The sequence below is a fragment of the Staurois parvus genome, unplaced genomic scaffold (genome assembly GCF_062004578.1).
Source record: "Staurois parvus isolate SC_StPar_1 unplaced genomic scaffold, SC_StPar_1.0 ptg000346l, whole genome shotgun sequence".
Taxonomy (NCBI): Eukaryota; Metazoa; Chordata; class Amphibia; order Anura; family Ranidae; genus Staurois; species Staurois parvus.
This window is the reverse complement of record NW_028318142.1, coordinates 1,293,487-1,310,894: the sequence shown is the minus strand read 5'-3', so window position 1 is coordinate 1,310,894 and position 17,408 is coordinate 1,293,487. Positions and strand designations below refer to the sequence as shown.

The 17,408-nt window shown below is 39.0% G+C and overlaps 1 protein-coding gene across 2 annotated transcripts in view; it reads left to right on the top strand.

Moving 5' to 3' along the window:
* The window catches only part of LOC149456878 (1-phosphatidylinositol 4,5-bisphosphate phosphodiesterase eta-2-like), a 225,061-nt gene that overhangs the window by 190,906 nt on the left and 16,747 nt on the right, over positions 1–17,408 (top strand). The window contains exon 19 of one of the 2 annotated variants that reach the window (XM_089684346.1): positions 11,719–11,778. The exons of the other annotated variant lie outside the window; for it this stretch is intronic. Within the exon in view, the coding sequence (XP_089540472.1) occupies positions 11,719–11,778 (60 nt within the window). The remainder of the gene's footprint in view (positions 1–11,718; positions 11,779–17,408) is intronic. 2 annotated transcript variants of the gene reach the window in all.

The window sequence follows — 17,408 nt, the reverse complement described above, 5'->3', positions numbered from 1 at the left end:
TGTAACTGGGTTAGTGTCCCTTTTAGTGTGGTCCCCACCCTATCTCGACCTGACTTTTTCATAGCTAGGGTATAAAGAGTTTGGTAGGAGCTGCTAGAAAAGCAGTGCATGGAAAGAGATAGCCATGAAGGACTCCAGTTTTTGGTGGTAAGATTGCCATGTGGATTCTCTTCTGTGGGCCATAGCTTGGCCTGTGAAATATACCCCAGATCAATAGACTGTGAGAGCAGCCAAGCAGAGGCTCAGAGTACTGGTAGCCAACCTCTCTATGCAGGATAATGTGATCTTCATTTTGGAAAACTGTTGTGCCACTAGCTCAATTTTGTAAAATATTTAGAAAATCAGGCACTGACTGGACATTCCATTATTGGGTGAACTGGGATGTGTAATACGCCTAATATGCATAAGGATTAGTACACCTCTGGCCTAAAGTATGACTTGGGCAGGATTTGGCGGGGAGTTCTCTGGCCGGTGAAGATTGGTACCCCCAACTACTCATGTTTCAGGGTTCTACAAGTGGTCTCTGGTGTGGGAATTGGCCTAATAACCTGTTGCTAGAGGGTCTTTTTAATGCTGGGTACACACCAGAAGTTTTCATTTCATTCAACCCAGCGAGCGGAATGAAAAATAATTTACAGATCGCCATACTAACACATTCAATGTTAGTGTGGTGATCTCCCCACTGAGATTTTGTGTTCTGACAGGGGCACAGGTCCCCCCAGCAGGACACACAGATCAGCACTGGAAGCCATTAGCTGCCAGCACTGATTGGATGCTGGTTTTTCATCATGCCAATTTGATTGAAACTAGTTGAGGACTTGTACACATGGGCCAAAAGTCGGCCAGTTCCTTCCAAACTGAGCGTTTGTGCCAGATTTTGGCCTGTGTGTACCCAGATTAACATGCTTACACCCTGAACTGAAATCTCAAACAATATTATTGGCTTTCCCAGACATGTTCAATAAACTCCCAAACGCTTCCCCATAGATACAGCATCACATGGTGAGTGAGTGTGATCACCAAACAGGAAGTTTATTACTGTTCGAATTACCCGGTAAAAATAAGGGAACTAATCTTGACAAAAGGTAATTAATGCAGCCACTATATCTAAGGCCTAGTAAGTCATAATATATTACATTTTTGTTTTTGAGTTTAGGTGTGTTTTAAATCAAAACCTCTGATCTGCGTACTTGTTCTCAGAAAGTGCTAAAGGCATTGGTTTCAAGACAGCCATAGAACGAATATTTTCAGAGGGAGCTTATGGAAGCCTAAATATTTTTTCTCTATGTGCCTCATTCCATTTGAAAAAAACATAAAAACTGACTTATGGATAACCAATCAGTTTTTTCTTTACACAAATCAAGATGTTTTCTGTCCAGTAATTTGGTTATAAACTATACTTTGGTCTGTTGTCCATTTATCCAAAGAGAAGACATTGTTAGCCCAGTAAAAGATTACTTGGTTTCATTATTGATGTTTGTTGAGTGCACAGTAAAAGTTGCATTACTTTACAATCCTTTTATGTCATATTGCAGACTTTTCATTTTTTTCTTTGAATAGCCGTGTGATTGCAGCTGTTCATTTGCAACCCAAGTATAGAGTTGAAAGAACATTCTGGTGTACATTTTAATACTGATATCACAGCTAATCAAGACTGCTTGTTGAAAACACGTATTTATATTTCACGCCGTCTCCTACTGCATATGTTTAGTGTTTTGATTCGGCATGTCTCCTGTATGCATATATACTGTGTGTATGGGTGTGAATCTGAACAGATATGAGAACATGCACACAGATATTCCTTTTTCATTTATACACAATCTACGCATACAACACCCAATAATGTGGATGGAGTCAGACTGTGACCAGTGGGGGGTAGAAATTGACCTGGAGTCATTGGGTGTAAACAGTCACCCAGGGTAGCTGGAAGTAAGCAATTTTCCCAGGTTACTGAGAGTGAAAAGTGCCCTAGAGTTGGCATGCAGTAGGAGTAAAGAATCACTTGACACCTGTGGTTGGTGCGAGGAGGAATAATGCCCCATTGTTGGTGTTAATGGAAGTAACTGTTCCCCATTATTGGTGTCAATGGGAGTAGTAGCGTTCTATCTTTGTTGTCAGTGAAAGAAATTATGCCCCATCATTAGTGGCAGTGGAAGGAATAGTGGCCCAGTTGAAAGCAAGAAAAAGGGCTGCTTCTAGCCAGTGGGCTGCAGTTTGGAGACCTCTGATTTAGAGGCAGTACTGTTCTGAGTACAAATTAATTATAATGCATTTGTTTGCATGGCTTACTCAATTTGTCTCCAGTCATGTTATAGTAGGATTGCCAGCTGCTGTCCACCAATTTACAAACATATTTTAGAAGACACATAGACTAACTATCCCAACAGTGTCAGGGCCAATAATTTGTGACATGGAAGCACCAAGCAGAGGGGAAATACCGTAAAGGTGAGCAGTGGTTCAGAAGGTGGGAGCAAAGTGACAGTCTTTTTATACACTATATTGCCAAAAGTATTGGGATACCCCTCCAAATCATTGGATTCAGGTGTTCCAATCACTTCCATGGCCACAGGTGTATAAAATCAAGCACCTAGGCATGCAGACTGCTTCTACAAACATTTGTGAAATAATTGGTCGCTCTCCGGAGCTCAGTGAATTCAAACTTGGTACTGTGATAGGTTGCCACCTATGCAATAAGTCCATCTGTGACATTTCCTTACTACTAAATATTCCACGGTCAACTGTTACTGGTATTATAACAAAGTGGAAGCAACTGGGAACACCAAGTAGTAGACCACGTAAAATGACAGAGCGGGATCAGCGCATGCTGAATCTCAGAATTGCCAACTATCTGCAGTCAATAGATAAAGACCTCCAAACTTTGTGTGGCCTTCAGATTAGCACGACAACAGTACGTAGATAGCTTCATGGAATGGGTTTCCATGGCCGAGCAGCTACATCTACGCCTTACATCACCAAGTTCAATGCAAAGCATCAGATGCAGTGGTGTAAAGCATGCCACCACGTGTTCTCTGGAGTGAAGGATCATGCTTCTCTGTCTGGCCATCCAATGGACGTGTCTGGGTTTGGCGGTTGCCAGGAGAACAGTACATAAAGACATGGATGAGCACGTTTGGGGTGGAGGAACTTGATTGGCCTGCTCAGAGTCCTGACCTCAACCCGATAGAACACCTTTGAGTTGAATTAAAGTGGAGACTGCGAGCCAGGCTTTCTCGTCCAACATCAGTGCCTGACCTCACTTATGTGCTTCTGAAAGAACGGTCAAACCTCCCCATAGACACACTCTTAAACCTTGTGGACAACCTTTCCAGAAGAGTTGAAGCTGTTATAGCTGCAAAGGGTGGGCCAATGCAATGTTGAACCCTACAGACTAAGACTGGGATGTCATTAAAGTTCATGTGCAGGTAAAAGGCAGGCGTCCCAATACGTTTGGCAATATAGTATATATCTGTAATTTTTGGGGGTGTCAGTGTTACGTGATGCATGAAAATTGCAAGCAGAAAGACCTTTTCTCCAACATCATGTGGTACAGTCTGATAAACAAAATCAGAACACAGATGGGGTTCGCTACCATGCCTTATTTGCTTGTTTTTGTTGAAGAATTTTTTTTTTTTTTAAATCTTCTTAAAATTTTTTTGCATAGATTTGCTCAAATTACTACATTCATGTTGTCATTATCAATTTTTGTAGTATTCTCTATGTAAAAGACATTTTACAAAGATAATTGCACACATTTTTCCAACGAAAATATCACCAGCTTCTGACCAGCATTAATAGGAAGTTTCTAAGTATGCGTCTTTTGAGGAGGCCAAGAAAACTAGCAATTTGAGATGGTGATAAATGAATGACCCTTGAGCTAATACTATGAAGGAATTGGGAAAAAGAATTTAACAATTAAAGCGGGACTAAGCCCTACTATCCTTTACAGCCAAGGAAGCTGCCAACTTAGCCTGTTTTATCTGCAGTTGCCGTGATACTGCACATGTGATAAATTATCGCACCAGCCATTTGATGGCTTGGCAGTTCAGATGAGATAACAAGAAACTGTGACAGTTATCATCAGAGCTGGGTCAAGGGGGGAGGGGCGGCTGTGGTGTCATGTAAGGTGGGTGACATGCCACTTAAAAATTTCCTGATGCTACAGCTAAGTGTGGGAAGTGACAAGCAGAATCCGGAGAGGGGAAGAGAGCTGGGAGGAGGTGCAGGCTGTGCTTTCCCTCTCTTCCAGCTCTTCCTCCTGCCACTGCAGCACTCCGGCATCAGGACTGGCAGATTGGGACTGTGCAGGGTTTCCCCTATCTGTTCCATCTCCTCCCAGAAATGGGATTGGATAAGGAAATCCTGAGGGTCAAATTTTTAATTTTTTAATTTTGTTTGGGGGGGTGATTTTTGCTAACATATAATGCTCATAAATCTTTGGGGGGGGGGTGGGGGGGAGTGCAGTTTGGCATCTTTACCCTGGGCGCTAGTTAACCTTGTCCCACCACTGGTTATTATTCATACTATGCCTTGAATGTAACCATTTTAGGAAAAAGTGAAAAGATAGGTTTACCTTTGGAACATATTACACCCCTATTTAGGGTACAACATATTCAGCACCACCCATCTCACCCCCTGAGTTTCCCCCCCTCCCTGTTAGAATGGGCAGGGGTTCCTCCTGCCTGCAGCCCTTGTCACATTTGAAGATGGCTCCGCCCACACAGCTGCATAATTCATTCATAGAGATCTGTGAATGAATAAACTACAAGTCCTATCTGCCAGCATGGATTGTATCTCTCAATGGACCACAAGTGTTCTAACAGCCCATACAAAGGTATGGGCAGAAAGTTGGAGGACTTGTCTGCAGGGGCCTGTCATTGCACATGTGGTCTGCTGCCTGAGGGTGTAATGCTTTGCAGGATCCTAGAGGAAATATTATTAAATGCACAATTTTTTACTTGTAAAAATATGTGCATATATATTTTCCCTAAAGGTGAACTTATCCTTTAAATTGATGGGTTAGTTCTGCTTTACATAGAAAATGATTGATTCTACAAGTATTTAACATTTATTCTTTTTAAATTAATCATTTTTATGTGAAATAACAAAAAGAAGATAGTAATGTATGTAATGTAACCATGTGACTTAGTGAAACATGTCACGATCGCAAGATCGCCACCAACATGCGATAATCCCATGATCACGACGTCCAATATGTCACGATCGCGGTGTCAGACCCCAGACCTTCTCACCAAACCCATGACCGAAGGACTAGCCAATCTAAAACCGCGATATGACCTGCGTAACAATGCCACACCCAGCTGCACCCTGCACAACGATTTTCCAGCTAATGGACCACAATCGATGTATTGGCAGCCTGGGCGATTGTTACTGGGTCAGGTTAATCACGCAATTAACCCTTCACACTGCCACCCCCTCCTTTATGTACAGAGAAAGCGGAAACTCGGCGTTATCAGCTGTAACACTATAATGATTAAAGTAATTGACTGCATAACACGATCATAACACAGGCCTGTTATACAGAGGGCTAAAACAAACAGTAGCGTTCTCTTTAGAGGCAGGAATTTCGTAAGTTGCAATACAGAGCTATAGAAACAGTTCAACACTTTCAGAAAGAAAGATTTATTACTAAAAGTTCAAATGGATGCAATAAAATATTTACAGAAAAAAATGTAACTAAGGTATATCTATAAATATACAAAGAACCATAGCACAGCAAAGAGATATCAGAGAGAGTTGAAAGGGTTAAAGTACTTGCAAAAGTCCTGGATTAGCAGATCCAAGTTTCAGAGCAGAATGGTGCTTTTGATCTCCCTTTATTACGATGGTTAATCGGAAAATTCTTCAACTTAACTAATCTTAGGCCTGACAGCCCAATTTGTAGTTCCCAGCAGGGGCTGTTGCTGAAGTCAAAGGACCAATACCCCGTTTGGGAGGGAACGTCTGGGCGTAGGCCTAAACTAGAGCCAAAATCTTTCCTAAGTCATATTTTGGCCCATAACTTCCCATCTGCACAAGTGACATTCCACCCGCGGGTAGATTATTATGCAGAGAAGTCTGAGAATTGATTAGATATGAATTATGTAATTCTTTACTGAACGGTTCACGAGATCTATTTTTCTGCTTTCCTGTGTATGTGAGACGAGTCGAGTGACCCATCAAACTGTTCGGCTTCTCCTAGCCAATCTGACGGTATGTCTGATTTTTATGTAAGTTTCTCATATTCCAAGATATGAGACTTAGGGGAAAAATGGATTTTGAGGAGTGTTATCTGATTCTGTCACCTACACTGCATTAGGTTCATTAGGTCAGAATCTCTTTCAACTCCTGAGAAAGCTTGTCTTATCTCTTCCGAGGTGGGAAATGGCACAGGTTCTTGAGACAGTGAGGCACCTCGTGGCTCCCTGCTGGGATCTGGCCTGTGGCACTCTTAACACACACACATCTGTCACTGTGCCTCTCAGAGTGAGGGGGGGGAAGAATAAGGGCATAACATGACTACTCTTAACAAAATGGCAGACTGCGTCAGTCTCTGGTGCGCACGTTTGCGACAAAACACCACTAATATTTTATGTGCAGTCTTAGAATTGCTCTATTTGGCTCACCAATCAAGAGTTTGTAGAGAAAGAAGAGATTCCTGCATTTTGTAACCCGTCTGTGACCAGTAAAACACACTTTCTTTAGTTTATCTTAGATTTTTCCATACCTTTCCAGATAGGGTAGCCAATCAATAAGCCAACGGGAGGTGCTGATAGTTAGGGAGGTCACGGATTGCCTGATTTTTTGCAAGTGATACTCAATCAGCAACATTAGTTGTGAAAATTGGATCTTAATGGGCTCGTAAGGCTATTTGTATTATACAGAATCCAATACATGCAAACAGAAAAGACCTTTGAGATTTGTTTTTATGAATGATCAAGGTCTGGTATCTGGGTATATAATATAAAGATTCACAATAATTCACATCTACACAGAGCCCAAGAAAAATGCCACAAAACATCCCTTTACAATTCAAAAAAAATAACCACACGCTGCATTTGATGGATGATGGTTTACTGGAAATCTCATTGCAAAGCCCAGATCAAAATGATTAGTTGCCTGTGTTCTGGCAAGGCAGGTTGCTATGGTTACCTAATTAACCAGTGGTCTTTTTTCAGCTATGTGGTTTTTTTTTTCAAACGAGAATGTCAGCTGTGGCTATATATCCTCATATGCTGGGTATAGACAATACTCATTTGATGTGATACATAAAATACATCATGGGTGTGTGTTACAGAGAACATCTACATTATACTGATTGTGCAATAATGCTATTACTAGAGGATGCATTGGTATAATTGTTATTTATGTTTGCAAAGAGCACTATACAATTTGATGGTGTAATGAAGGATGAAGAACTTCATTAGGGGGCTAGTTCAGCACAAATAGGTGGTTCTGCTATGCTGAACCACCTCCCAGCTTTCATCATGAGAGCTGACGGCAGGAACTACCACTGAAATATCAATTTTGTATTGACTCGTGCTTGACTTCTATTTTAGCATTGTTTTTTTCTTGACTGCCAACACAAGAAGTATATGGTGGTAATGCCAAAGAACAAAGGTTGGCCGCACTAGCAACGATGTAGCAGATAAAATCCTTTATTTGAATAGTTCACAAGCGGCGAATTAAGAATATCACAGCTCCAAGAATGAACAGGGAAACCGTAAATGCATTTCACACAAACACGTGCATTTGGTAATGACTATGCACGTGCTCGTGTGAAACGCGTTTACTGTTTCCCTGTTCAGTCTTGGAGCTGTGATGTTCTTAATTCACCACTTGTGAAATATTCAAAGGATTTTATCTGCTACATCGTTGCTAGTGCGGCCAACCTTTGTTCTTTGGTATTGCTCCTGCGATCACGGATCGGGCCGGCACCAACATGTATGTGGAGGGGCTATACTGTACATCTTTAGCACTCACCTGGAGCAGTCTGGTTGTTTTCCAAGTATGTGGTGGCCACACAATTGCCAGAGTAAATAAGTAATTGGACAATGACCAGCTATAATGAAATGGAGCAAGAGAAGACATTCCTACACACAGAGTTTATGCTAAAAGCAAAAGACCAAAGCTTTCACTCATAATACCAAACCAGCGTCAACTAATGGCATTCTATAAAAGTCAGCTGACATCTACTGTACTATATTACCTGCACACATTTTCAACGTGTAGTACACAAAAAGCCCCATTTTGTTTTTGAAATTTGTAAGCTGTAGTATAAGGGTACCAATTAAAGGGACAGTTTTAATTTTTTTGTATATTACGTAAAATGCAGCAAAAGAAGTCGGGTTTCACTGGCAGGGATGGTTCAGAACATTTAAGAATACTGTATCATATATGTGGTGTTTTTCTGCTGATGGCTTGGTGTCTTTGTATTTCATTGCAGATGTGTCATTAGAACAATGAGGACTTAACATGGGGGCTCCAGGACTTACAACGAGGTTAATATGCAGAAGGAGCTAGTGTATTAACCTTAAGCAGATAGTTAATGAAAGGTTTGGGGATTGATTAGTTTAGCTTGTTTTATGGTTAGGTTAGAGGGGATAGTTAGGCATTCAGGCCAAATTTAATGGTGGTGATTATGTGTTTTGGTTTAGGCTTAGTTTTAATATTTAACCACTTGCCCTTTAGAAGATTTACCTCCCTTAATGACCAGGCCATTGTTTGCTATTCAGCACTGTACTATTTCAACTGGTAATTGTGTGGTCATGGAACGCTGTACCAAACAAAATCTATGTCCTTTTTTTCAAAAAAATAGAGCTTTCTTTGGGTGGTATTTGATCACCACTGGGTTTTTTATATTTTGTGATATAAATGAAAAAAGACTGAAAATTTTGAGAAAAAAAATACTTTTTACTTTTGTTTTATAAAATATCCAGTAAACTCAAAGTTATTCATAACTTTAGACCAAAATATATTCTAATACGTGTATTTGGTAAGAGAAAAATCCCAGTCTGTGTATATTAATCGGTTTGTGTGAACGTTATAACATCTACAAACTATGGTATATATATAGCATCTATAAACTCTGGTATATATACTGGAATGTATGCAGCTTTTACTTTCTGACTGCCTATCACATTTCTTGAGGTGCTAAAATGCCAGAGCAGTACAAACCCTGCCCCAATGACCCCTTTTTAGAAAGTAGACACCCCAAGCAATTTGCTGAAAGGCATGTTGAGTCCATGGAAGATTTTATTTTTTGCCACAAATATTTTGAATATTACAGAAAAAAAAATATTTTTTTATACAAAGTTATCACTTAAATATTACATTGCTCACGCATGCCATGGGTATATGTGGGGTAAGACCCCAAAACACATTCTGCTACTTCTCCTGAGTATTGAGATACCTCATGTGAGAGATTTTCTGGTAGCCTAGCTACATACAGTACAAAAAATGGCCACTGCCCCAGTCTATAACTGGCCTTCACATTAAGGAGCACATGGAAGGCATGTCAAACAAAGGAGAAAAATTCCCAGCTCAGCTTGCCAACCAGCCTGCAAACATACCAAATTAACCTGTCTAATAGTATGCGTTAAAAACAGGGGTTTAGTTGGCACACATTTGCAAATACATGCGTAAGCTACAGAGCCTTGTCACAGCACCTTGATATTCTGTAGTTCCTAACTGTACAAATTTTGAGAGTCCCCATAGTAGAGGCACTTGTATTTAATGGATAGACCAAGAGCAGGTGGACCTGAGGGAGACCACCCCTCCTTAAAGGTATAGGAGCGCACTGGACACCCAGCATGTAGCTTAGTATGGGAAAAGGGAGAAGTTTGATTTGTAAACCCTTGGTTGTAAACTCTTACATATACTTAGTGAAATGACTAGCTTCAGATGATACATAAAGAATAAATAAATCCTCCTACATAAGTACCTCGAGATCTGCAGTCTTTTCTTCTCTGCGTCCGTTCAAAGTGCAGAATTTATACAGCTTGTCTGAGCTTTCAGAAAGCAGGAGGCAGGGAGCTGAAGCTACACTCTGAAAAGCTCAGTGGGAGCTGATGGGAGGAAAAGGACACATCCACCTTCATACAGCACACAGGAACAAAGCTGAGGCTGTCAGTCACAGGCTATGTGCTGGAGATCCAACCCACGTCATCTTTTTATCTCTTGGTATCAGGAAAACTTGTTAGAAGTGATTCATGCAGATAGCAGAGGAACGAGGCAGCAGAGAGAAATTACACTTAGTGCTCTGAACTTGGACAAGTACACATTATTGAAGGATATGCTGTACTTATATTTCATGTCAGAGGTTTACACCCACTTTAAGATATTATTTTAGGTGTTTAAAAGCTCAAGTAGATGAGGGTTGAATGTTAGGATGGGTTTCAGTGTAAATGATAGTGTAGGGTTTTATGGAACATCGGGGCTCTTCAAGATTTTTCCTGAACAACCTGCTGCTCTAAAAGAATGTACAACGAGTATTTACATGTATGAAGTGACCTACATCATTGTACATCATAAGGACCATTTTTAGTGAAAGTGCAGGTCATCTCCCTCAATAAAGAAAAATGAATTTCCCCTGTATGTATCATTTATAAGTGTAATTTCATATTAAGTAGACAAGTTTTTTCTATGACTGTGTAGGGTGTGACAAAATGAATTTATAATAAGGTCCATGGACCAGGTCAGGCTGGGTTGGTTAATGGTCTATACTGATGAATACAGTAAGAGACCATAAGTGAATTGTACTGTTGTGATGTCTGTCATTGTGGTGATGCGATGTGGTTGGGGTGTTTAAAGTGTAAGTGATTTGTATTACTTGTACAGAGGTCATGTCATAGTTTGTAAAGATTCGAAGAGAATCGTATTATGGTCATATCTGGTGGTCAGATTATGTTGATGGTGTGACTGTTTAGAGTGTAAGGGAATTAGGGAACTGTATTATAGTTATTGACTGGTGGTCAGGTTTGAAGTTGTAATGTTCTATGCCGGTACAAAGTGTAATAGAATTGCATTATTATTGCATTTTTTTATCATGTCTACTAAACAGACACATATCCCCCCATACATTGTCTTTCAGAAAACTGTATCCATTTTGAATATTAATGGGTATTCTATTTTGTCTTGTAAGACCTACCCAGCTCTTCATTTGTCCTACTTATAATTAGGGAAGGGGACAATTATCAGATGCTAGCAATGCACTCTGGAGATTATAGTCCTACATGAATGTATCCTTTAAGAAATTTCCAATGAAATAGAAATTTTCCAAAATACAGACTTCGTCAGTGTGACTATAAGCAATCTTAACAGCTCACAATAATTAATGTTTTGGTGTCTCCGCTTTATCCTAATTTCTTCTTTTCTAGCTTGTCTTTTTTTTTTCTTTTTGTTTAAGTTGCTGCAGTCCCTTCTGTTCAAGCAGTAAAATGTTATCCAGAAATGTGCATATGTCAAATATTCTGCTTTTCTGTTTGAATGCAGTGTAAACAAATCGTCTTATGAGTAGAACCCACGCCCCCGTACCCTTTAACTCTGCCAAGCTGTCTCTTTGAACAAGCTCTCTGTTGCGTCTTACTGTATGTGGTCTGTCTAACCTGCATAATGTTTCACTGTTTGTTCTCTTATTCAGTCTAGCTGTGAAGTTCTTCTCTTCACTTTTAATGTTGTTTCTTTCTGATTTACCTTTACTTTGTCTGTTTGTGATTTCAGTGGACTTCTCTGTGTCAAAAATCTACTTTTAGAAGCAGAGACTATTTAGGAGCCATGAAGGTACCCCCCTCATGTCACAGGAAGGTGTAGTGAGTGACAGACACTCACACATTCTGCATGTTTTCTGACAAGTCAACTCATAAGCATCATTGTCTCCTTCTGACACATTTAAACAATCAGTTCATTCTATGGATTGTCCTACTACTAATAGGCCATCCACAACCTTTTAGAAGACCATTTATGAAGCTGATCCAGGGTGAAAAATTAACCAATTTATGTTTCAGAGACTCGTCTCTTTCTAGTGTCCTTTTTGATGTGTTATATTATTGTTGTGGTTTTTTTTTATTTTTGTTTTTTTTGTCCTTTCTTGTGCTTTGCAAGTTTACATTTTGGCTACCTTAGCTGTTTTTGTTCTTTGCTTTCCATCACGTTGATCATTAATTGCATTAATATTACACAAACACTATCTGTAGAGCTTTACAGTAAATATTGTGGAGTTCTCTCTTATCCCTAAACTAGTAAGCTTACAATATAGTTTTCCTACCAATAACATGCACATAATCTAGTGAAGATCAATGTCAGAGAAAGAGTCGATATGTGTTTTAGTTGTGAGAGGAAATTAAAGCTGCCAAAGGAAGGTCCTTCAAACAAGGGATTTATTGCCAATGTTATTAACAAAAACCAATCATAAGGCCAGTTCTTTTCCTAGAAAAGGTGGCAACCTTAAAATGTATCTAAAACCAAAATGTTATTGTTCTTAGGAGAGGGGTGAAGGGTTACTATCATCTGTCAAAAAGGGGGGTTTGCCTTCCCAGCTTGTCCTGGTGACAACCCATACTGTATTTTGAGTTTTCAATAGAATAGAAATAGAGGGAAATATTCCAATAGGGATGCATATTTTCAATGTCTCAGGTAAGGTTTCCATCATTTTACAGATATTTCCTCTTATTTCCTGATCTGCATCTGCTTCTTTCACAAGAAGTGAAAGGGGCTCAATGGGTCACAGACAAAAAAAAATAGTGATTTTATCCATTCCCTAGGAAACAACCAAACAAAAAAAAATTGAAAAAATAGTCAAGTAACCAATTTTATGTCTGCCCTTCCACTTGGAAATCTATTATTGAATTACCAGGGAAAATTTGAGGTTTGTCCACTTACACAAAAGTAGTTTCATGTGAACAGTGTGGCTACATTTGTTTCAGCTCAACTCTTTTCAAAAGGCTCCCTCCATTTGGACTGTACATGAAATCTTCATTCAATCCAATAGAAAATTCCTACTCCGCTGTATAGATTGTCCATGGGATTGACAGTGGGCATTAGGTTCAGTTCCACTTTAGCCACATGATTTAGCAATGTATTTGTATGTAAATTGATTTTAACACTAAAAAGTTTTAAAGGAAATAGACCAAAGTTGTTTAAAAGCTTTAACTGTATCTCTCAACTTTGATTGTTGGATCTCAGAATAGGTTGAGTTAAAGGGTGCAGCATGACTTATTTTCTGCTTAATAAAAAGCATAACAACATTTTGTGTGTAATTACCTTTTTGTGCATTTCCACTCAGGTATGATCAAAACATTTCTAACTTTTGGGTCCTGTTAACAGGGTTTAAAAAGTATCCATTTAAAACAGGGGTGTTTACTACCAGTAACCCTTTATAGAAATGGTACATTCCATCCAAAGTTAATACATTCACATCCATTTTTTACATTGATTTCTGCACATATACTTTTAGTACAGACATTCACAGCACTAAGTTAAATATATATGCATTTTATTTGTTCACTTAATTGGACATGAATAAATGTTCGTCCCCGGTATGGATTGGGCACAGATGCTAAAAGTGTTTGTCAGTAAAAACAAAGTTTCAGTGAGCATTTATCACTCCAGAAATTAATTTTGCAGATTCAAAAACTAGACACAAGTAAACACCCACCTGTTAAAGGTCAGATCTATTATAACTGTTTAGGAAGTTTATACATTTTTATATAATTTTGATTTTTATTTAAAATCTGTATTTGACAAGCATTGAATAAAGGAGTATCCATGACTTGTTTGCAGAGCCTACTGGGCTTTCAAATAAAAATGCATGGTACTACCTGCATGCTTGTCAGTCTGTGTATAACTGACTAATGCAGATGGTTCCCATCTCTGATGGAATAAAGAGTGGCCCTACATAGTCCCTTTTGTTTTGTTATTACTTGGATCTCTTCTGATTTTCAGACATGCTCACTTTTTCATAGTTTCAAAAATGAAAACAAAATACAAAACTAGCTATCTGGTCCATTTATAAAGGCTTTAATTTAGATTTACACATTTTTCTATTAAGAACCAATTGGAAAAATGTGCAAAATCCTGGGTGAAAGGTGTGCATCATATGTGAAAGCATTTTTAAATAGACCCCTTTTGTTCCCTTTAAAGCAGAGTTAAACCTCAAAGTGACCTGGGCTCACCCCCACCTTTACTCCTTACTATGTAATGCTAGCAACAATAGACCCCAAACACTTCCCAATTATTGAATTCTGGTTGCTAAATTTACTGATGGCCCAATACTTCTGGTTACAGCAGTGGCAGGACTGAATGTGTATGAGCATCCAGTGGATTTAGGTTGCTCTGCCTCAACTAGTACTTGGATAGCCAACAATTTCCAAAATAAATAGCGGCATTGAGGGAACACAGAGTGGGATTATTATGTTGAAGGAGTTTATCTAATAAAATTAAGCCCACCACTAGGAAAAGCAAGATGGAATATGGTGGTATGGTTTGGAAAGGATGCTAGGAGAATTGATGTCATCTGTACACTTCCAGTCCTTAAAAATTAGTAAGAACAAAGGATGAAACTGTGCCATGAATTATGTAAACAATATTACTGGTAAACGAAGCCATGTCACATAGGGCACCAAGAGATAAAATTCTGTTGCCACATGACTCATCGCAGAAAAAATTAAATGATCTTGTAGGTCTGTCTATGTAAAACATTAGGACTAGGTCTTTCATATATATATCAAGATCTGAAAAAAGAGTGCTCAATCCTGCAATGGGAGGGCTATGTCTGAGACCTGGTGTGGCTATCCCTTAAAGGAAGCTAGACATTTGAGTGCATGGGAACACTGGATTGGTTGCATCTCTTCTAAAAACAACCAAGAGGTTTCAGAAGTGCAAATTGCTTAATTAGAGCTATCTTCAACTGTGTGGCCTCCTTCTTGAACACGGTATTGCCAGACCTGGTCTCAGATGTAGCCAGCCTACTGCCTGTTGAGTGCCTTTTCTTCGAACCAGATCCATGCATATTGTCTGGAAAATCCCAATTACACTTGGGAAAAGACTGATCCCAGTCTCAAACTGCAAAAAAATTGCCATGTCAACTGCTTAGCATTTAACATACAGAAATACCCCATGAGTTATGGTCGCTGTTGATGGTATATAACGTAGATGGTCCTTTACAAATGATTTGTGCCTGAGGGAATAGAATAGTCAAAACTACACAGCAGGCAGATACAGCCCAAACTATACAAGCTATAGACATTTTACAAATATTTACACCTGTTTATTGCAAGCAGTAACATCAGGTTCTAATAACTGTGCTAACAGTTGCAATCACAATAATGTTTTGGTTGCAATGCAAAAAATGTAAATGTCGTGACTTAATTGCGACACATTATATATAAAACACAAAATGACATACCCTATATACAATTAAACTTGCAAAATGCTGTCTTTTACTAGCAAGTCAGGATTTACCAATTACCTTTTATTAGGACTTTAAAGTCAACATTGTTCTTTGTCCAAGTAATTTTTTTTCTCTGTTTTCTCATTGTTGTCCTCTAGATCCCTTATTGTAGCAATGCTAATTTCTTCATCAATCAGTTATGGTCACCTGACCAAAAATTGTCAGAATCCTCTGTGGTTCCCTCTGTATTAAAAATCCAGGCATGTAATCATATCAGTCTATTTGAAATGAGCCATTCTGGATCGCCTTCTAAATGGGTCTTGGTTTTCCTTTAACAAAATAATATTGCATTTGATCTGGGTTGCCAATTAATGTCTAACTGAATTCTTTTCTTTTAGATTGTTTTGTTTGTTTTATTACAATTGCACATAGGAAATGCACTGCATACAGCAGCACTTCATTGTCATTCTCAATAATCCACAAATTCATGTCATAGGTGAAATGTCTATTTCACAGTGCTTTGTGTGAATGCATCCGATGTGTTGTTTCTTCGTTCAAGAATGTTTGCATTCGAGTTAATCCGTATACTTGCCAACTTCTACATTCCGCTGATAATTTGGTTTGCATTGTCTTATGTATCTTTTTATATATTTGTGTTGTCAAATTATATAGCCTGCAAACTCCCAGGAGGCTCCCTCCCTTCATACATTTTTCATTGTAAAAATTCAAACAAAGCTTTTTAGAGCATTGATGGTGTTAGGTCCCAGAAGGGCAATTAATTGGCATGCAGCTTGCTGGTTTGGATGTGTTTCACAGTTCATTTAACAAAGTGACCCATTAGGATTTTCTGGAAGAAGGTTATTCCAAAAAAAAATCTATGTCACAATCTTTTAGGACAAGGATAATCCTGGAGACTGAAAACGAATGCCATTTTTCGGCAAATACGATATTTTAAGGCATGGCACATATTTAGGTTTCCCAATGCTTCTACAGGTTCATGAAGTATTCTGTTTTGCTGTTTCTCTTGTTACTATGCAACCATTCCACATCTGTTATAGACAGCCGTGCTCAATGTTCTGCATAGCAGCAAGTTAGATCTTAATGCGTATAGATTGAAATATGGGCTGTGGTAGCTCACTGTTTTTATAGGTGCAGGTTGGGGTGGTCATCCTTATTCTGGCTGCTATAAATGAAGGAGGAAGTTCAGAGTTTTTCAAATTTCACTGGCTGTATACTTTTTCCAGACCAGTAACTCACTAAACACTGAAAGAAAACAAGGCATAAGCATCAACTTCCACTGGAGTTTACAGTTTCACAAATTTCATTGTGACATTCTTACAAAGTACACCAGTCACTTTGCCCATTCAGGACAAAGGGACAGGCTGCTCTAACAATTTGCAGTGATCTTTACCTTTACTGTGCTCCTATACTGCTCTGTTACCCTGCTGGAGCCCTTCACCCCCCCCCCCCCCCATGGTGGCACAATGTCTAAATGACTAATCATCTTCCTCCCACGGAGGCACAATGTCTAAGTGGCTAATAACAAGTCCATAGGACTGTCACTTTTTTAAATTCTCAGAAAGTTTCTTTCTTAAATACAATGTAAGTACAATAGAATGTATTTAATCTCATATCTCCTGTAGAACTGCATATAGAGAGAAGTACAGTGTCTGTATTTAGATGAAAAGTTAGTTCACCACATATAGAAGTACAAATAGCATCATGTAAATAACACAGAGTACTACCTGTGTAGTGTTGGCAGTTTACATAAGTCAGGGGACTTTAGAATGAGCATTATTGAGGTCTAAACCCTGTCCTAAAGAGAGAGAGGCGCAGAGATTGTTTTTACGTGTCGTATACTGGGGAAATGCCATAGATCCTAGGGATAAAAAGCAGAGCTAAGGGGTTGAAACTCTATAGGCTTTATGGTCTAATCAACAAAGACCTATGGTATCTATTTATCCAATACCGTTTCAAAAACACTGTCACCTCGGGGAAGAGGTAAGCCCATTAACCTGTGTAA